The sequence below is a fragment of the Tenrec ecaudatus genome, chromosome 1, assembly GCF_050624435.1.
Source record: "Tenrec ecaudatus isolate mTenEca1 chromosome 1, mTenEca1.hap1, whole genome shotgun sequence".
NCBI classification, from domain to species: Eukaryota; Metazoa; Chordata; class Mammalia; order Afrosoricida; family Tenrecidae; genus Tenrec; species Tenrec ecaudatus.
The window spans coordinates 60,900,069-60,921,987 of record NC_134530.1 but is presented as its reverse complement, the minus strand read 5'-3'; the positions used below and the strand labels follow the sequence as shown (position 1 = coordinate 60,921,987).

Below are 21,919 nucleotides of genomic sequence, written 5' to 3'. Positions count from 1 at the left end.
ATCAGAGGGGAAGGGGCGGCTCAGAGAGAGACAAAGATTAAAATAAGTAATGGACATCTCCGTCGAGACAAGGTGGGAAAAAAGAAGAAGGGAAGAATCCAAATGTCACCAAGCAAGAGGACAGAAGTGTGACAGGGCTGAAATATGAAAGGGTAAAAATGAAATAATAAAAACGTGGTAAAAGATGAAAGTGGAGCGGCAGGGAAATGTGAGATATAAATAAAACACTTTTCACAAGGCAAGATTAAAAAAAAAAGGTAGGGCTGGTTTGATTTCAAAGATTAGGAGGAGCGATGATTAAAGGAGGTAAGGACTCTCTCGCTCAACAATGCTCCGAGCGGTAAGGGCAAGCTAAGGATAATTGGCTCCAGGATGCCACACACAGGCCTCTCCAGAGACACCAGTTCAATTCCACTCAAGGGCAGCAGGTCCTCCTGCCAGGGTCTGAGGGTTTTGTCCGACAGACGGAGGCCTTCTCCCAAAGGTGCTCTTAGCCTGCGATACCCCAGTCTCCCAGCTCTTCCCTGCCTGCGCCCGGCAGGCATTAGGGTTTGTGACCACCAGGGAGCCTGTTAGTGACTCTTAGCCTTAGTCTCCTGAGCCGGTTCCATCCCTTGCTCACTATGGGTCCCTACCCCAATGGGGTAGGAACGGAGAACAGGTCCCGTTTGTCCTGTAGCCTGGACACAGCTCCAGCTGCCTGACTGGCCCTCAGCCACAGGGCATCCGAGCGGGCGTGAGCTAGCTCGGTAGCTGTCCTTTCTGGGACCTGCAGTCAACAGGCCGCAGGACGGAGAGATGATTAAGGGCATGGGCCCTTAAGATGGAGTCCTGGCTTTCCTTGGGTGACCCTGGGGAGTTGCTTGATTGTCCGTTGCCTCAGTTTCCCCATCTGAAACAGAGAGGTGTTAAGAGACGAACCAACTTCCTAAGGCTGAGAGGAGGAGGGGCCCACACATCCAAGTGGCACAGCGTGAGGGCCAGACTGCAGAGCTTCGTGTGTGCCTCAGAGCAGCGCTGTACTCCATAGCGTTGCCGGTGGCCGTGGCCTTTCCGAAGCACCTCGGGGTGGATTCGAACCACCGACTTTCCGGTTAGTTGCCAAGCGCTTAACCGTTTGGGTCATCCAGGTAATCAGAGTGAAAAGTGAGAGCTGTTATTATTAGTGTGGCTGACAAAGCCAGCCCGCAATGAACTCAGAGTCAATGCAGAGTGAGGCGCCCTCTGCGTCCATCCACAGGCTGAGCCGGGGCATCGCCAAGGACAGGCTTAGACCAGGCACCGAGGTCATCCTAGCACGGGATGGATGCCGGGTGACCCGGCCTTCCCGCTCACCCCTGCCACTCCCTGTCGTGGACACCGATTCTTCTCATTGTTCCCATTCTTGCCCTGCCTCTGACAGCTCCATGACTTGTCACTCACGGTCCTCAACTCTGACACCCACCGGTCCCTGGAGAGCCACTTCTGACGTGTGGCAGCCCCCACCCCCACCCCAGGCTCTGTGGGATTTGTAGCAGTAGATTGTCAGCCCTGTTTTCTGAAGGGCCTCGCAGTAGACTGAGCGTGCGCACCAGCTACCCCGATGCCTCCGGCCCCCTGTTGTTGGTTGCTGCCAGGTCTGCTGTGCCTCACGGTGATGCCGTGTACAACAGACAACTCGACGCCGGTGCCCGAACCACCAGGACCATGGGCACCCTGGGGTCCACTGTGCACCCTTGAGAGCCTGCCGCCCTAGGGGCTCACCTTCTGGCACCATGCTGGGTGGGTCTAGGGGCTTTCACTGACGATCAGTGATCCAGGGGCCTTTCATGGGCTCAGTTTTGGAAATAGATCACCAATCCTTTCTTCCTGGTTGGTCTTAAGTCTAGAATCGATGCTGAAACCTGTCCACCATGACGGTCCATTCATACACATGCTGCCCCAGTCGGACAAGCTGATAGACAGCAGGAGGCCTCTGGTCTCCCACTCATGCCTCTGCTCTGGACCCTGCCCACCTCCTCCTCTACCTCAGTCACAATGAGCCCCCGGCCCTGGAATCGTGATCAGTCCCTGCGCTGGCTCCAGCTCCTTTGACCTCTGACCCAAAAGGACCAACTCATGACCATAGACCCTTTTGAAGCAGATGCCCCTCCGCCTGTGAATGCAGCCACTGACCATCTCAACCCCATCACGCAATACCGCAGTGTCTGATGCTCGCGCAATCCCTCTGCCCCACTGCACAGAGCTCGGGGAGGGTTGGTTCTGCCTCTCCCTGTGGGTCAGTGAGGGACGTCAGTCTTCCCAAGAAGAGGACAGGTGGAGGGGATGATGTCTGGCGCATCCCCAAGGGGACAGAGGAGATGGTACACAGCCTTTCTACTAGTCTCCTAGAAACTTTCTGTGTCCACCCCCAAGTGCCTCTGGCCAGAGACACACATCCCCACTCAAGGCCTGGTCTAGGCTGGACACCCAGCCCTGGTCTAGCTCCCCCACAAAGTGTGCCCTTCAAGGCTCAGCCAGAGCCCACATGCCTTGGGGCCTGGGGACAGTCTCAGGTCTGGGCTCCTGGGGCAGCTGCACCTATGGGGAGACCAGACCAGCCCCAGCACAGCTCCATCTGCAAACCAGGCCCCACGCTTGGCAGCTTCAACCCTGGCCAGCACCTCCCCCTGAGAGCACAGACCCCTGCCTGTCTGAGAGTATGTTGTCAGGGCAACGGTGCACTGATTGGCAGGCAGGACTAAGCTGAAGGTACAGGAACATCAAACTGCTTCACTCCCAGAGAACAAGGCCTGGCTCCAAGGCCCTGGCAGGAGGGGCACCTTCTCTTTCTTTACCCTGGGCTTCCGGTGGACCAGAAAGCAGCAGCTCTGTTTGTCTGCCCCCAGCCCACCACCTCCTTCTCTCTCCCACCCGGACAGACAGATGGACAGAGCCCTGGTCCCACCTTCTCTCACCCCACCCACCTGCAGAAGGCCTTCACCATCCCTGAGACGGAGGCAGCAACAGTAGGGCCCAAAGGCCTGCCTGCCCCCTGCTCAGCCGCAGTCTCTATTCTGGTTCTGCCCTTGCACCAGCTCATAAAAATTCATCTGCCCAAAACCTCAGCTCACATACCTCGAAAACACGGTCCACTCACTCCAGAGGCCCACACTTTGAAGCTCCAGGATTCTTGGCTACAGACGTGGGTGACAGTGTCAACATGAATGTAGGGGGCGGGGGGCGAAGGGCTCTGAGTGCCTGAGGTGTGTGCATGGGGGCTGTGGCCTCGTGAGTCACATAGACCCAACGCTGGGCCCGTGGGAACCTCTCTGTACCCAGCAGGAGAGAAGACTGACCCCAAGTCCCAGGTGATCAGGGCAGGTTGTTCTGGCCTCTGTATAAGCAGGGGGGGGGGGCTGGCAGGCCCTCTAAGAGTGTGTTTTGTGTGTGTGTGTGTGTGTGTGTGTGTGTGTGTCAGGCAGGAGTATTGTGTACACATGGGCGTACATGTGTGTGTTTGCCCCGTGTTGGCCAGGAGTGCTTGGCAAACTAACACCACCCTCCCCGCCCCGCCCCCCGCAGATCCTTCCACACTTGGGAATCGCCCCTCCCCATGCCCTCCCGCAGCTCTGTGGGCCCCGTGCTGACCAAGGCCACTGCATGCCCACCTTTCACTCTTGGCAAGTGACCTTCCAGGAGCCAGGGGGAGAGGGCTGGCAGGGGCGATTTCTCAGGACCCCTGTTTGCTGTGACTTGTTGAAGAGAAATATGGGCCCCCCACCTCGGGCTGTTCCCCGTGAGCGTGAAGTTATGAAATTGAGGGCACCTTCACTGAGCAATCGATTAGCAGCCGAGAGAGCTTGTGAATTGGCTGTCTGGACATTTCCAGTAATAAATTGTGAAATAGTCCATGAATAAGTAGTTGGCGGAGTTCAGAATTACCCCCTAGGAAATGTTGCAGGTCTGGAGACACATTACCAAGGCGAGCACCATTTTAATGCCCCCGGCTTCGGCTGTTAAATATGTATGCCATCCGCAAAGCACTTCCCAAAATTAATGGCATTTTACAGCTGCTCCGAAAGGCAGCGTATTTATATGGAGATGTATAGAATCTGGGGCCATGGTGGCTTCACAAATTAAGTGCTAATTTTAGAGCAGCGGGCCAGTCAGGGGCATGGAGAGGAGGTCAGGGGGGCAGCTACCTCCGGGACCTCTCCGGAAATGGCTTTCCCTTCTGGCCCACCACGACATGCGGCCTTTGGTGTCATTGGGCTTCCTCTCCAGGCAGGAAAGGCCATTGCTGGTAACAGGCTCTTCAGCTCCTGGGGAAAAGACGACGGTATTAATGGCAACCATGAGAGTCACGATGGCGACAGTGGCAGCAGCTAACAGGTCCCAAGGGAGCCCTGGTGGCACCCTGGTGAATCATTGCTTGGTTCCGGCCCACCCCACAGCTCCTGCGACAAAGGCTCGGCCCTCTCCCCTGTAAAGCTTAGCCCAAGCCAAACCCGTTGCCGTTGAGTTGAATTCTGATCCGTTGCAACCCAAAGGACAGAACCAAATTGCCCACAGGGATCGCAAGGCTGTACGTCTTTCCTGAAGCAGGCTGCTCGGGCATCCAAACCACTAGCCCTGTGGTTAGCAGCCACGTAGCTTAAACACGGGCCCACCAGCGTTCCAAGTGTACAAGTCATTGCCTAGGAATCCCTAGGCGGCAGCTCTGCTCTGTCACGTGGCATTGCTACCCGTGGAAACAGACCCAGCGGTACCTAACAGCGACTGAGGGCCAGGCCGTTCCGAGTGCTTTCATGGACTGGCTGGTTGATTCCTCACACCGCCTGGTCAGACAGAGTCCATTCTTACCCCCATTCTACAGACGGCAGGAAATGTTGTCTGGGCGTCCACACGTCGAGGCACATGGTCGGTGCTGCCCCTGGGGAAGATGGCCTCCTCTCGGCAGTTCTGTCTTGAGTCAAAGAGCAAGCCACCGGGCACAGTCGTGCAGCCTGTTCACTGCACAGGAGCGTCCTTCCAGAACCATGAGTTGGGACGGACAGCCCGCCCAGACCTGCTCCACTCAGGAAGAACAGGCTCTGCCCAGAGATTAATTTGCAAGAAGCTAGGGGTCTGGACTGGCCCCACCTTCTGTGTGGACTGCTCTCTCAGCTCCCTTGTTGAGCTGCCTGCTTGGCTAGAAGATGGAGATGGAGTCTAGCCAGGAAATCCAGCTTTCCACCCAATTAGACTGTGGAGTGATTTTCTCAGGATCCCTGGAGAGGTGGGAAGCCCTGGGAGACTCAGGCATTCCCCAGCTCTTTCTCAGAAACATCCCAAAGGACCACTGGAAATCTGGAGCCAGTCCATCAGAGGGCGGATGGCATTCTGTGAAGCAGTGTTGCTGGGACCCAGGGTCAGAGAATCCAGACAGCTTGCCATGTTGGGAGCATGGGAAGAGACTGGGGGTTCTACCTACCCCCACACACACCAAGCCAGGACTTTTTTTTTTCTTCTTTTACATTTTATTAGGGACTCAAACAACTCTTACCACAATCCATACATATACATACATCAATTGTATAAAGCACATCCATACATTCCCTGCCCCAATCATTCTCAAGGCATTTGCTCTCCACTTAAGCCCCTTGCATCAGGTCCTCTTTTTTTCACCCCCCTCCCTCCCCATTCCCCCCTCCCTCGTATGCCCTTGGTAATTTATACATCGTTATTTTGTCATATCTTGCCCTATCCGGAGTCTCCCTTCCCCCCTTCTCTGCTGTCCCTCTCCCAGGGAAGAGGTCACATGTGGATCCTTGTAATCAGTTCCCCCTTTCCAACCCACTCACCCTCCACTCTCCCAGCATCGTCCCTCACACCCTTGGTCCTGAAGGTATCATCCACCCTGGATTCCCTGTACCTCCAACCCTCATATGTACCAGTGTACAGCCTCTGTCTTATCCAGCCCTGCAAGGTAGAATTCGGATCATGGTAGTTGGGGGGAGGAAGCATCCAGGATCTGGGGGAAAGCTGTGTTCTTCATCGATACTACCTCACACCCTAATTAACCCATCTCCTCTCCTAAACCCCTCTATGAGGGGATCTCCATTGGCCGACACTTGGGCCTTGGGTCTCCACTCTGCACTTCCCCCTTCATTTAATATGATATATATATACATATATACACATACATATATACACATACATACACACACTTATATCTTTTTTTTTTTGCATGATGCCTTATACCTGGTCCCTTGGGCACCTCGTGATCGCACTGGCCGATGTGCTTCTTCCATGTGGGCTTATTTGCTTCTGAGCTAGATGGCCGCTTGTTCACCTTCAAGCCTTTAAGACCCCAGACACTATCTCTTTTGATAGCCGGGCACCATCAGCTTTCTTCACCACCTTTGCTTATGCACCCATTTGTCTTCAGCGATCCTATCATGGAGGTGTGCAGTCAATGATATGATTTTTTGTTCTTTGATGCCTGGTAACTGATCCCTTTGGGACCACTCGATCACACAGGCTGGTGTGTTCTTCCATGTGGACTTTGTTGCTTCTGAGCTAGATGGCTGCTTGTTTATCTTCAAGCCTTTAAGACCCCAGTCACTATCTATTTTGATAGCCAGGCACCATCCGCTTTCTTCACCACATTTACTTGTTCACCCACTTTGGCTCCAGCCGTTGTGTTCCAAGCCAGGACTTTTATGAGGGTCTTTTCTGGGGCCTTCCACTGCACCATGGTGCAAGGGCAAAGACTGTGCCAGTTGAGAGAATGGTGAGATGTCCCCATGTTGACGCTGTGTCCTTTTTGTGGACATGAGCGCCTGCATTCTATTTCTGCCCACTGATGACGGCAGCCACAAGGGGGAGACTTAGGGGGGCCCTGGTGGCATCGTGGCTACCTGCTAGGCTGCTAACCTCAAGGTCAGCTATTCCAAACCACTAGCCGCTCCTCGGGAGAAAGACAAGGCTTTGTACTCTATGAGGGCACAAATAGTCACCATCTCGCGATCCCACAAGGACCTTCCCATCCCTAGAGGGTCACCATGACGGGGTCGACTCAACGGCAGGCATTTGGTTGGTGCTTCTGGTTTTGTTTTGAGTGGAAGACCGGAGGTGTACTGGCACGTGAAGGCACAGAGCTGAGAAGACTGACCGTCAGGAAGAGGCTGAGGAGCCCCAGGGAGAAACAGAACAGAGGGCTGAGAGAGGAGCCCAGGGAAGACTAGAGGTGTGGGGTTACCGACCACTCTTAGAACTGGACCTGACTTTGGGGTCTTCCGAACAGATTAACTCGGGAACAGAGTTTTTTTTTTTTCAGTCAGAGCTTCCAACAGCTTTAGTCTGGTTTGAGCCCCTGCTGAGAACTTGCATTTGCATCCCTAGGCACTTAGGATTAGAATCTAAATTTTGACAAGGTCCCCCGTGATTCTTATGGCTATAGGAGTCACCTGGGGACCGGTCCGACCTGTGGATCGTCTTAAATTTAATTCTGATTCAGCATCTCTAGGGTAGAAGGCAGCTGCGCAGCAGGGGGGGGGGGGGGTCGGTCCCGAATGAACGGGTTCAAAGCCCTGGTTTTAGCTTGTGCTGTTGTAAGAGAGGGACAAAGCTTTCTGCTCCCATGAACAGTTAGTGTCTTGGAAACCCATGGGGGCAGCTCTCCCCTGTCCTGTGGGGTCACTGAGAGTCAGAATTGACTCGGTGGCCGGGAGGCGGGCTTTGGTTTGGTTGTAAGAGGTACCACAAGTGGGTGGCCTCAGTGGATGGATTTTTGCCTAACAGTTGCTCAGGCCCCAGCTCTGGGGGCCGACTCTGGATCCGCTCTGGGGCAAAACCTCGCCTCGCTTAGTCGGTGAATTCCACGCGGCATCTGCCTTTCTCTCCCTTGGGTTTGCTTGTCCCTCCTTCCTGCTCAGCTCTGTGTGGAGCTCAACCGTGACTCCGTTTAAAGTCTTCTCTACACAGATGGGGCCTCATTCACAGACCGATGAAAACCCTGTCCCCAAGTCGATAGCATTTATTCGTGTGGGGTCAGAATTTCAACCCAGTGATTGGTGGACAATTCACTTCACGATGAGGGAGGAAAAGCAAAGCTACCCAGAGGTGTTAAAGTAGGACCAATGGCAGGCCTTCTGTGAGCCTCAGTTTTCTCATCTAGCAAATGGGCATGAGGGCATTGATCTTGCAAGCTTGAGGGCAAGCGAAAGAGTCTGCGTCCATGCCTGGTGTGGAGTCCGACCTTAGGGATTGCCAAGCTCGCTGCGGGCTGGGGCTCGGGGTGGTTTGGAAATGAGGCTGGGTGGGTGGAGCCAGCAGAGCCTGGACTTGCGTGTTGCCCTGCATTCTGGGACAGGCTGTGAGCCTGCACCCTCCCACCCCAGAACCCACAGCTCCGTAGCCACGCATCAAGCTGGGCACGTTCGTCTGTCACTTCCTCTCCCTGGGTTTCCTGTCTTTCCGACCAGTTATTCTCTCCCCTCCCATCTCCGGAGTCACCTTTGCGAGGGTGTCTAGGCTGTGCGTTTCTAAGTGAAAACCAGAGCCATGGCCCTCTTGAAGCCCGACCCTGACTCCCTGTGGCCCTGGAGCCTGAGCTGTGAGAGCTGACTCCCACGTGCCCCCCTCCCAAGGCTCTTCCGCCCTCTAGATTGAGGCAGGCTGGTGCTCAGAGCCCCTGGGTTCAAACCCTCCCCCTGTACCAGCTGGGTGCCCTTGTGCCTATCTTCCCTGACCTTCACCTTCTACATCCATGAAATGGAACTTTGAGTACCTAATCCGAAGGGTTGAAACTCGCTGAGGCAGGACCAACTCTGCCTACGGCCCCTTTCCACTGGGCCAGCGGTTCTCAACCTGTGGGCCGCGACCCCTTTGAGGAGTCAAACAACCCTTTCACAGGGGTCGCCCAGTTCATAACAGTAGCAAAATGACAGTTATGAAGTAGCAAAGAAAATCATTTTATGGTTGGGGGGTCACCACATGAGGAACTGTATGAAAGGGTCATGGCATTAGGAAGGTTGAGAACCACTGCTCTGGGGGCTCTGAACTAGGCCTCCCAGGAAAGTAAAAATACGGTATTTGCATACTTCCCAGCAATCCCTGGGTGGTACAGGCGATTAACAAGCTGGCCTTCGAACTGAAAAACTGGCGGGCGTGAGTCTTACAAGAGGTGCCTCCACAGAAAGGTCTGGCTGTCTGCTTTCAAACACCCAATCACTTCAAACTCAACTCTGACCCGCATGGGGTCTCGGAGAGTCAGCAGTGACTCGCCAGCCGCAGGTTCTGGAGCTGGCCAGTGGCACGGCTCAGTCGGGGCAGGCTCTCCTTGTCCGAGGCTGGGAGGTGGCTGGGGAGTCATCCAGGAATGGACGCCTGGACGCAGGAGGGAGCAAAGGCGGCGGGGAGATGCTTGCTGACGAGCCTTGTACAGCAGTGTTTATCCCGTTAAGTGGGAAACGGGGTCTCGTGGGGGGCTTCTGAGAACCACTGCTCTCCCCCTAGTGTGTGACTCCGACAGTCTAGGGGAGGCCCAAGGGTGTGTGTGTGTGTGTGTGTGTGTGTGTGTGTGTAAGGAGTGCCCAGGTGCAGCTGCTGCTGGCCCATGGTCCATCCATCTTTGAAAACCCTCTGGAATCAGGTAGCCTGAAATTCACTTACCAGCCATCTAAGCTAGTGACCATTGTCAAGCGGTGACTTCGGGAGATGGCCAGCAGGTGACATTCATGAGCCACAGTGTCGGCTCTCTGGCAGGCCCTTCATCCCAGCCGCCCCAAATGGCTTTTACCAAACAAGTAGAAAGAAAGTGTCTTAGGAGCGATGATGGCAACCTGTGTACAAGTGTGCTCGGTGCAGCTGGTGCATGGATTGTTATAAGAGCTGTGAGAGCCCCCAATAAAGTGATCTATTACAATCAAATTAAATAATGAGGCCACAAGCCCAGGTCCCGCCTCTGTCCAGCTCTCAGGCCCAGGCCCAGCCCCCTGACCTCCTCTTCCCCCCACCCCACCCCACCCCCAGCCTTCATCTGTCCCTCTCTCATCTGTTCCTGCAGGAGGAGCCCTTTGTCATGTTCCGCAAGTCCGACCGGACGTTGTACGGGAATGACCGCTTCGAGGGCTACTGCATCGACCTGCTCAAGGAACTCGCCCACATCCTGGGCTTCTCCTACGAGATCCGGCTGGTGGAAGACGGCAAGTACGGTGCGCAGGATGAGAAAGGCCAGTGGAACGGCATGATCAAGGAGCTCATTGACCATGTAAGCAGCGCGGGCCCTGGGCGGCTTGCTCATCACGGTGGGCGTCTGGCCTCGTTCCCTCAGAAGCGCCTGTGCATACCTCCGGACTCCCAGACATTTCATACACACGTGCCCTGGCCCTCTCTGACTCAGCCATCCCAGGGGCATCTTTGAGGCCATCATGGCCGGAAGGTCCCCTGAGCCCCTCACTTCTGCTAGTGACAGCTACCAGCCAGTGATGCCTTGGGCACCTGGGCAGGGCCCAAGTGCCACACACATTCACAACACCTGGGAGGCAGAGCTGTGGCACTAACTCAAGTAATTTGGGGTTCACAGTGGGAGACAGATGGTGGAGGGGTCTGAGGGCTGGGAGGTCAGTATGATGAGGCTCAGCTGTGGGGGCACCCACAAGGCCGCTCTTACTCCTCCTGGGACAGGGAAGGGACCCCAGGAGCAAGGCGATTAAGAAGCAGACAGGGTGGGTGGCTGTGAGGGGAGAGGCATCAGCTGGTGGGCAGGACCTGGGGTGTGTGGGGCACCGGAGGAAGACAGACAGGCACCTTGAAAATTTCTGGCTCAAGACTCCTGAGTATTGTTAATAAGAGCTAGTCACCAGAGCGGCCTGGGATCCTTACCTGTAAGGTGGGTGTGCCGATACCCTTCCCCCATGGGGGACATGTGATACTGCATGGGAAGGAAGCCTTGGCACAGGGCCTGGCCCATGGTAAGCTGTCAGTAAGAGAGTTGTACAGTAAAAGGGAGCCATGTAGGATGTATGAGCGTGTAGCATGATAGTTGAGAGCCCAGGCTAGAGTCTGATAGGCCTGGAGTTCAAGTCCCAGCTTCCCCACATCACTACTGTCTTCACATGTGCTAATTAGCAGTTCCCATAGCTTATGAGCCAGGTGGTGCAGTGGTTAAGCATTGGACTGTGACCCAGATGGTTGGCAGTGTGAAACCACCAGCAGCTCCATGGGCTTTCTACTCCTGTCAACAGTTTTAGCCTCGGAAACTCACGTGGGGGGGCGGGGTTAGTGGGGAGAACTTTGAGTCAGCATTGATTCGATGGCAGTAGGTGAGTAGTTTATGAAGCTTAAGGTAGGAGTTATTGATACAAACACACCTGGCCCATAATCAACATTACCTGCCTTCCAGCTCAGAGCCTCTAACTTTCTGGAAGCATGTTTCGTCGAGGACTAGACGTGAATGCAGTAACTGCACACCCATGTTATAGAGGAGGAAGTCGAGGCAGAGAGGTGAAGCCATCCCCGTGAGTCAGCGAGGGAGCTGGGTCCCAGAAACCAAGGCAGAGCTAGGCTCACACAATCAATTTTTTTAAATCGTTTTATTAGGGGCTCATGCAACTCTTATTACAATCCATACATACATCAATTGTGTAAAGCACATTTGTACATTCATTGCCCTCATCAGTCTCAAAACATTCGCTCTCCACCTAAGCCCCGGCATCAGCTCCTCATTTTTCCCCTCCCTCATGAACCCTTGATAATTTATAAATTATTATTTTGTCATAACTTATCCTGTCCGACATCTCCCTTCACCCACTTTGTTGTCCGTCCCCCGGAGAGGAGGTCACATGTAGATCCTTATAATCTGTTCCCCCTTTCCAACCCACTCACCCTCTACCCTCCCCGTATCACCACTCACACCACTGGTCCTGAAGGTATCATCCACCCTGGATTCCCTGTACTCCCAGTTCCTATCTGCACCAGTGTACACCCTCTGGTCTAGCCAGGTTTGTAAGGTAGAATGGGGATCGTGATAGTGGGAGAGGAGGAAACATTTAGGAACTAGAGGAAAGTTGTATGTTTCATCATTGCTAGATCTCACCCTGACTGGCTCATCTCCTCCCTGAGACCCTTCTGTGAGGGGATGTCCAGTGGCCTACAAATGGGCTTTGGGTCTCCACTCCGCACTCCCCCCTCATTCACTATGATATGATTTTTTGTTCTGATGATACCTGATCCCTTCGACACCTCATGATCGCACAGGCTGGTGTGCTTCTTCCATGTGGGCTTTGTTGCTTCTGAGCTAGATGGCCACTTGTTTACCTTCAAGCCTTTAACACCCCAGACACTATATCTTTTGATAGCCGGGCACCATCAGCTTTCTTTGCCACATTTGCTTATACACCTGCTTTGTCTTCAGTGATCGTATCAGGGAGGTGAGCACACAATGAGATGATTTTTTGTTCTTTGATGCCTGATACCTGATCCCTTCGGCACCTCACACAGTAGATCTTTACAATTGGAAACCCATCAGCCCAGGTAAGGGGTTATCATTACCTCACCTGTCCAGGGTAGGAAACAGCAGACAAGGGCCTTCCATTGGCCCTTCTGTTCCAGTCTGACGGAGATGCCACACGGGGATCTTGGAGCACGGGGCCTGGGGTGGCGCTCAAGCAAACCAGCTAGGACGGAGCCTGCCCCAGCAAAGTCATTTCCTGGTTCTGGACAAACGGGTTACCGTGGAAGTCTCACAGGAGAGGCTCACGGTAGAGAGGAGCCAAGACTCCCGGAGGTGTCCAAGGAGGCAGAAAAGACAAGGACCTTCGTTCAAAGCAGACAGAGAGAACCTTTCTCTAGAGCTGACCCCTGAATGTAGACATCTAGTCCCCTAAACTCTGAGAGGAAAGCCCACGCTGTGTGGAAGCCACTAGTGGGGCTGCCGGCTTAGCAGCGAGGGCTGGGGTTGGCTCCCATTCTGCCACTCACTCGCCGCGTGCCGGCTCCTGGGTGCGTGTTGTAGCCTCTCTGTGCCTCAGTTTCCCCTCTGTAATAGGGGAATGATATTAACAGCACCTCCTACACAAGGTGGTTGTGAGCACGAATATTTGTGCACTGCATGGTCTGCCTTTGCTGTTACTGTGTTTATTTATTCCCTTGGAGGCTAGGCTGGGGTGTCCCAGCTTCCCCCCCTCACAGGAAGAATACCTGCCCTGCGCACTTCTCCGCTGTGGGGAGCCTCAGAGGCAAATGGTGCTGGGGAGCCCCTTCTGGAGGGTAGGATTCAGTGCACACAATTCCGGTTAATAACTGTAATTATTGTGGAAATGAGTCAGCAGGCCCCGGAGGCATCTCCACCTTGTCCTCCCCCCATGGGGCTCTGGAATCCGGGCTCAGGGAGGGGGGCGGTGTTCTGAGGCGACGGTCATTTGCAGAGGAAAAGGGGATGGCACCGGGAGAATGGAAGCAAGCAGGGCTGACACTGGTCTAGCCAACTGAGGCGTTCCCATGGGCCCGAGGGTGCTGGGGAACCATCGCCAGGGATGCTGGCAGAAAACACCCAGCAGCAAGCAGGCCTTCACCAGCGGCCCCTCAGCGGGCCCTTGTCCCATGCTTGCACGTGGCCTGGCACCACTGTAGGCATCCTGAGATCCATCAAGGCTGCTGGCCCTGGCAGGACCTTGTTAAACCCAATTTCCGACCATTGATGAGCCTATTAATCCTAGCTTGATGCCATTTTTAATAACATCATAACCATTTATTAGTGGCGCCCAATAATTAGTCTTCTTGCTAGCTCGTGGAGAGCATGGCAAAGGCTTGGCAACATTATTACTTATTAGTGATCTGAACGTGGACATAAAAATGATGAATGCCCACCTTTGGCACGATCTGCCCCCCCGAGGCCCATTTGAGGGCCCTGGGTGGAGCCTCTGACCAGCATGGCTTAAGAAGTCCTCCTCTGGCACTCGGCACCCCGTATCCTACGTGTCCTGCACCACGTGACCTTCTACTACAGTCCACCCCTGCCCCCTCGCTCCCTGGCGATCCTCAGTCCCTCCATCCTGACTCTGCTTTCTCTGATCTGCCCCGCTGACAAGGTTGCCTGCCGCTGCACCTGTGTCCACGGCACATACCTCTCCTGTGTGTTTGGGGGTTGATTTCTCTCTGTTTGAAAGCATGGCTCAGCGAACTTCATGTATTGACTTCTGTTTGTTTGGGGGTTTTTTGAACAGTTTTACGGCCCTATAATTCATATACCATATAATGCAGTGGTTTAAATGCTCAGAGAGACTTGTGTGGTCGCCACCACCATCGTTTCAGAACATCTTCCTCATTCTCGTGCCCACGATGATTAGCTCCCCAGTAGCCTCCAACCCGCAGGTGTCTTCAGGGCTCTGGGGTTCACATCCCACGTCTCGCACATTGTAGGGGACGATGGGCATGTCTTCAGTCTGGCTGGCCGTGGCCTCACATAACTATGAAATGGGGATAAGAGCCTCGTGCGGAGGGCCCCTGGGAAGACGGAGTGAGACACAGCTCCAAACCAATCTCTAGGGGAGTAGAAAGCCTGGCCTTTCTTCCACAGGACACACGGGTTTGAGGGAACACTAGGTATGAGACGCAGTGTGACTTCTGAGCTGAGGAGGGTTGGGAGGGAAATCAAGGTGGAGGAGTGCTGGAGCACCGGGTGTAATTGGCTGCGGAGACCAGCCACCCCTGCTGTGGACCCCAGAGGCGCCTATGCCACTTCCTGATTAGGGACCTAATGCCAGGAAAAGTGGGGCCAGGGGAAGCAAAGCAGGGAATTCGAGGACACATTATCCAGCCAGTCACCACTGCATTTGACCAATTGCTCAGCCCGTGTGTCTGCGTCCCAGAAGAGCTTCCCGCCGTGAGTCTCGGGGCGGTCCCCCAGGATGAGGGGGGAGGCAGCCAGCTTTGTGCCCTGGCTCCAGCCTGCAGGCCTCTCTGCCTTTAGCACAGTGGGTGGCCGTGCCAGCTGCAGTGTGGGTGAGGCTGGTCAGAGCCAGGGGCTCAGACGTGGGACCGTGGAGGCATGTGCCCAGCACTAGTAAGAAGCCAAACCCAGGGGGTGCCACCAAGGCTGGCGTGACCCTTCCCCTCCAGGAACAAACAGCGAGTCAGACACGATCATTTCTAGTAGCTATTTTACCCGTGCTACAGAAGGGAAATATGCCAAAATTAATCGACAAGCCCACTACCCCTGAGTCGACTACAGCTCAGAGCAGTGCCATGTGGCAGGGTAGCCTGTTCTGGGGAGTCTCCGAGGCTGTGAACCTGTGCGGAAGCAGGCAACCTCGCCTTCACCCACACAGTGGCTGGTGAGCTCGAACTGCCTGCCTTGCGGTTACCAGCCCAAACTTCAACCCACTGCACTACCAGGGGATTAGGGGTGTGGTGCAGGGCTTTGGCCCAGGCTTCCCTGAGGTTCCTTGAAGGACCAATGGGGAATAACCAGGGGACATGAGGCAGCACCTACCCTATGAGGGGCCGAGGGGCTCTTGAGGCCAAGGGCCTGTGTAAGCCCTGGGTGGACCCCGCTGGGGACTCGGGGAGGAGGGAGAGACAGGGACGGGCTCAGGGCATCCCTTGGCGGCATGCTGTGAAGACCTGCTGCAAGCTCCTCGGGCCAGGCCTGGTGGAGCCCAGGGACCAGGCTGGTGCCCCTGCCCAAAGAGAGGCGCATGCCTTATTTCTCACTGCCAAGCCTCCGTTGGCCCAGAAACCCCTGTGTGAACCACAGGTCCGTGACCCGGTGGTTGATACTTAACGGATTTACTAGCACCTGCTCCCCATCCCTTTAGAGAGCCGAATACTGCAGTGTGAGGCCAGGCGGGGGCACAGCGGCGCTAATGGTGGCCCGGCAGGGGGTGGAGCCACGGCACACACCATCCGTGACTCAATGTGCCCTCCTGACACCAGCCGTGGGGCGGGCCTGAGAGAGTGCTCTTAAACGCCTGCATCCCCATTGGGCGATAGATTTATTCTGGGGACTTTGGTGAGCAAAGCAGGCAGAATCCCGGCCCTGAGCCCAGGCGCTCCAGTCGGAATGAGCGAGTCAGACGTGATCTCTGCGCGTGGGAGCACCGTAGCTCTCAGCCAGGGCAGGCGTCTGAGCAGCCGCACAGAGGAGTTGCCGAGCTCAGAGGTCCCCTGGCCCAGCCCAGTGAATGAGGGAGGCCTGTAGGCTTGCAGGAAACTGGGGGAGCCCCCTCAAGTATCCCCTTTTCCCCTCAGCCAGTGGCATTCAGAGAAATGGAGGGTGTCAGAGCCTGGGTCATTCCTGGCTGCTGGAAGGTGACAGGAGAGGCTCTCTGTACCCCCTCCCAGGCAGGGCCATGGGCTGGGGGGAGTCGGGGAGATCTGATGTCGGGAGCTATGCCACTGTCCCCCTCCTGTTTCCATTTTCCTCCCAGCCAGGATCCTTGGTTGTGGAATGTCTGCTGGGGACCCACCCGCTACGTGTGAGTGAGACCATGAAGGCCCAGCCTTCTCACACACACACACACACACACACACACACACACACCTGAGTCAGGGCACTGAGAAGCAAGGCATGCTGGGAGCACACGGGGCAGGGCAAGATCATGGATGGGGACAGAGGCAAAGGATGGACTTCAGACCAACTCCCACCCCCACCCCAGGGCAGCCAGGTTGCCAGGGGTTTGGGATGTCAGAGGCTATGATCAGGGAGGGTCATGAGGATAGGTGAGGGCTAGCCGTGCTAAAGACTCACTGATAACGACAGAAATAAGGGGCCTAGAAGCCCAGACGGCCCCATCAGGCCAGGGCCAAGCAGCAGGGTCTGAGCTCCGTGGAGAGTCTAGAAAAGACGGGCAGATTGGGATGGGGGTCAGGGGTAAAGGGAAGTGGGGTGCTGAGCATGTGCAAACTGAGACTAGCACCAGCCCACTGGACTGGTGAGCGGAGATCAAGACCCTAAGGGACTCTTTGGTTCTCATTCTTCCAGCCAAGCTTTCCTGGGCCCCTACTTTGTGCTGAGGAGTCCCCGGGAGGCCCATCGGTGAAGCACTGCTAACAGGGAGGTTGGGGGTCTGAACCCACCAGGGGGAACTTGGAAGAAAGGCCTGGCGATCAGCGCCCACCCCAAAGCTTCGAAAGGTCACCGCCTTGATTACTTTTTTCCTTTCTTTTTTTCTCACTTTGTGCGGGTTGAGCCTGGATATGGTGCCCGCCCCAGAGCACAGCAGTGAGTGAGCTGAGCACAAGCTCCGCCCTCTTGGAGTGTGCCCGTCGGCAACGGTCCTGGTGTTTGACTATCATTTAGAGTTACAGACACAGCTGCAAAAGGGCTCCAAGGGGTAGGGCTAGGGCCTGTGGGAGCAGGCAGCTGGGACCTAACCTAGTCTGGTGGGTGTGTGGTGGCAGGGAGTGGGGTGAGCCCTGCATGCCGCCAGCTCACTCAGGTCCGACGGGGACAGGCCCTGGCCAAGTTGACCCCAGCGTCATGGGCCTCTGGGCAGAGATGAGAATGTCAGGGGATAGAAACTAGAGGCACTGCATCCATCCTTGCGCCTGTGACGCAGGCAGCCCTGTCCCTCCTTCCCGAGGACAGAGAAAGGGGGCCCTGCCAGAGTTCTGGAATCAGGCCACTCTCTCAGCCAGGAAAGGGACTTATGGTTCCTTGCTGCCAGCTCCGTGAGGGACCCATTGGTTGGCATGGTTGTCCTAGCGACACCCCCCCCCCTCCGCCTTGTTCCAGTGTGTGGATGGTCCCGGGTGTGGGCTTGTTAGCTGGGTGTCCTGGACCTCTCACGAGCACAGTGTTATCTTTGGCATGTGTAAGCTGTCCAGAGACACCTTCTGTGGCCTGCTTTGCCCTTTTGAAAACTGCCCTGGGCTCAGCCGGCTGGCCCCAGGGCATATGTATTGAGTGTCTCTTTGCCCCCATTCATTCGTTTCCAGAATTCCCACCAAGTCCTGGCATGTCCCAGGCACTGTGCTGGACATGGAGGGGGTGGTGGAGACAGTCATGAAAAGAACTGGGCTCAGGGCCTGCTGAGGTGAGCTCAGGTGGAGAGAGAGCCCCAAAGAATCGCCCAGTACCCCTAAAATCGCACTGTGGTCAGTGCTGACGAGTGAGAAGCACCCAGGCTCCGAGACTGGTCACCAGGGAGAGTTGAATTCATCCGAGGACGCTGTCTGGGGGGGGGGGGGGGAGCTTGAAGGGCCTAAAGGAGAAGTTGCCATTCGCCGGTCAATGAGTCTGGGGAGAAGGAGGTTCTGGGGGAGAAAACTGCCCAGGTGAGGCCCCACAGTGAGAGAGAGCTGGCTGGCAAGCCTAAAAGAAGGCCAGTGGGCAGAGGGCACAGTGGACGTGAGGCTGGGGAACCCAGATCAGCACTTTCCATTAGGGTGGCCACCATGGGCAGCTGGTTGTTAAATGTAAACTTTAATTAGTTAAAGCTTAAAATGCAACAAATCCCATTCCCTGTCCATACTAGCCCCATTCCAAGTGCTCGATAGCCCCTGCGGTCAGTTGGTGGTAGCTATTGTGGACAGATGCAGGGCACCTGCCACTGCGGAAAGGGCTCTGTGTTGTGTGGCAGCCAGGGGTAAAGAGGTGTCCTGTCCTGTGGGTGGTGGGCCTAGTGTCTGGAGCAGCACTGGGGTCAGGCAAAGATGCTGGCCAGAGAGGAGTAGACGGATGCAGAGCACAGACCGGAGAAACGGACTGAAAGCCAGCAGACAGATCATCTTCCCGGTGTGGCAGGGGTGAGGCTGGCTTGGCTTTGGAAACAAGTGAAGGGGTCTGGGGGGAAGCAGGGGCACAGCCACGTGTTCCTGCTGCCCTGGGCTGCCACGGAACAGGAGGTGTAGGACATAGGCACCCAGGCTGCCGGGAGAAGCTCCTGTGGCCGCTGGTCAGGAGCCAGAGTCAAGTGTTGGTCTCTAGGATCATAGCTCTAGGCTCGGGATGGGGCAGGGGTGGGTCTAGACTAGGGCTGGGCAATGGAACAGGAGGGAGGAGCAGGGCCCGTGGCGGCGTCGGAGTAGAGTCATGCGCCTTGGCTGAGACGGTGATACCATGCTGGGCTTTGAGGTCACTGTGAACTGAGTTCAAGAATTTCCTCAGCCACCCACCAGCCTGAGCAAACCCCCTGGCCTGCTTGACCTGCACTGTCCTCATCTGGAATACGGTAACAGAGTTTACTGCCTTGCAGGGCTCCTGGGAGGAGTGCATCGGGCAACCGCATAGCACACCTAGCGATGCCTGGCCTGAGACACACCTGTTCATAATACCATCACCAACTGCCATGGAAGGAGCCCTGTGGTGTAATGTAGGGGCTACGGGTTGGCTGCTAACTGGAAGGTCAAAGCCATCAGCTGCCCTGTGGAGGGCTTTCTGTACTCCCGTAAAGAGTTACGGTCTCAGAAACTCACGGGGCATCTCTGCCTCGCCCCATCGGGTTGCCATGAGTTGGCATCGACTCGATGGCAGTGGGTTTTGAGTGCATTCGGACCCATAGCGGCCCTATAGGACCAAGCTGAGCTGCTCCACCGGTTTCTAAGGCTGTCAGTTCGCAGAAGCAGGCAGCCACACCTCTCCCAGAGAGCCGCGGAGGGTGGGGGCTAAAACACCAACCTTGAGGTTCAGCCTAGTGTTCACTCACCGTGCCACCGGAATCTGCCATTAATGACGGTGGTCCTTATTGCTGTCACTCTGGCTGCCTGTCCTGGGGGGAGCTTAGAGGAGGAGACCTGGGTGAAGACCATGCTCAGAAGACCTGGATGAGACGGACTGACTCCGTGGCTGCGGCCATGGGCTCAGAACACAGCAGCACCTGTGTAGGTGACTCAGGACACGTCACGGCATCAAGCCACTTGGGCATCCACGTGGGCAGCTATCAGCAGGCACAGCAGACACAAACAGCTGGGCTCCAGCACCAGGCTGGGTCTCAGGGCAGGGAGGGATCGGCCCTGTCCTAAGAGAAGATTGAAGGCTGACAAGCTGCCAAGCACCTGACCTGGGTGACAGCCCTCTTTTTCCCAAACCTCATAGGAAGCTGCCCAGGTTTCACCTGGGGGCCCCGGGCTAGGGTTCACCCAGGGGCCATGCACCGTAGCTGCGTTGTGGTGGTGGTGGTCAGCTACCACTGAGTCAGCCCCTGGTCCGTGGCGCCTCTGCACGGCGGAATGACACACTGCCCTGTCCAGCCTGGTACATTCTAGGAAGGTGGCCGGCTGCTAAGGGAGATGGTGCTGTCCTGTGGGAGCAGTCCTGCCTGGGGCCAGAGGGTCGGTGCCCACTCGTAGCGGCCCTGTAGGATAGGCTAGAACTGTCCCCGTGGGTTTCCAAGACGGGACCTCTTGATAGTAGATAGCCTCGCTTTCTTCCCGAGGAACTGGCTGGTGGTTTTGAACTGCTGACTCTGCGGTGAGCAACCCAGCACATAAGCACAAGACCACCAGAGCTCGTGGGGCCCGAGGGTTAGGTGAGGTCCTCGCTGAGGCAGGCGGGGCGACCAGTCGCCTATCAGACAGTGGCCGTGTGGGACAGGGCAGAGGTTCGGTTTGTTCCGAGTTGTAACTTCTGCCAACACCCGAGCTTCTCAGAGCCTCAGTTTCCCTCTGTACACGCCACAGCATGGCACAGGAACGGACAGCCTGTGGGGCCTTGCCTCCTGCTCTGACGGCCTGTGGGTCTGTGAATCCCCGTCCAGGAACACTGGCACATGGGGGGAGAGCCTGCAGGATGGGCCTTTCATGCCGGGTAACCAACTGTAACTGCAAAGACTTGACACCTGCGCCGTTCGGGGGAGGTTGGACAAAATAATGCTTTTTCGCCTCCACCCCCCACCCCTCCCGGGGAAGTTGTAATCAACAGAGAAATGGCGCTTCTCCTGGCTGAACCCCAAAGAATATGGAGAACTCCCACCTTCTCCCAAAGCTCCAGGGAGCACACCCATCACCCTTTGCCTCCCTGAGGACGAGGAGCCATCCAGCCGCTGGAGAAGAGAGGGCTACGGCGTCACCCCTGCCCCTGCACAGAGCCTCTGACAGCCAGAGAGCGGCAGGGCCGGAGGGGAGTGGCTGGGGGAGGAAACGTGGCCAGGGCCCTGTGCTCAGCATCCTTGCTGGTGGCACAACCAGTGTTGAGTGCAAACGCTTAGCTCCCCCAGCCACCCTCTGTCTCCTGCCAAAGCCCACGGAAGACTGGCCACCATAGACCTCGCCGTTATTCACCAAGAGACCTCTCCAAATACACCTGGAACAGAGCTAACAACCTCGGCGTCAGAGCCGGGACCAAACCCGCAGCTGTCCAGGCACACTGGGAATGGAGCGTGACAGAGTGGACTGCCCTGGGTTTGCTTGACGGGGGCTTTACCGGCGCAGATCCCGGGCCTTCTATTCGGGGCACAGCCGGACGGGTTTGAACTGCCTACTTTCCAATGAGCAGCCAAGAACAAACTGCACTCTGAAGAGAGCTTCCCAGAACAGTGTACTTTGAAGGGATGCTGTCGACTTGTGGTGAAGAAGCCATCAGGTGCCCCAACGGCATCAGGTCCCCTTAGTGCCCAGGAGGTCCCATAAAATGGTGAGTGGATGGAAAGGTAGGCAGGCGGTAGGTAAGTAGGTAGATAGATAGATAGATAGATAGATAGATAGATAGATAGATAGATAGATAAACTCACAGCCATTGAGTCAAGACTGATTCATAGCGACCCTCTTGTGGATTTCCAAGATTGTTTATGGGAATAGAAGGCCCAGTGTTTCTCCCTTGGAGCTGCTGGTGGTTTTGAACTGCCGACCATGCGAATCACAGTCCAATGAGTAACCGCTACACCACCAGAGATAGAATGATAGATAGATAGCTTCTGCTGGGTCAAGCTCATGTGAGGCTGCCTAAAAACTATTAGGAGCAGGTCTCTAAGGAAAAGCGGCTCTCAGGGAAAAGCCCCCTCCCCCCTTAACAGAAGGCTCTTTATGTCCCACC

The 21,919-nt window shown here is 55.8% G+C and overlaps 1 protein-coding gene across 1 annotated transcript in view; it reads left to right on the top strand.

The window, feature by feature from the left end:
* The window catches only part of GRIK3 (glutamate ionotropic receptor kainate type subunit 3), a 238,332-nt gene that overhangs the window by 194,679 nt on the left and 21,734 nt on the right, over nucleotides 1-21,919 (top strand). The window contains exon 10 of the mRNA XM_075539217.1: nucleotides 10,013-10,216. Coding sequence (XP_075395332.1) covers nucleotides 10,013-10,216 — 204 coding nt within the window. The remainder of the gene's footprint in view (nucleotides 1-10,012; nucleotides 10,217-21,919) is intronic.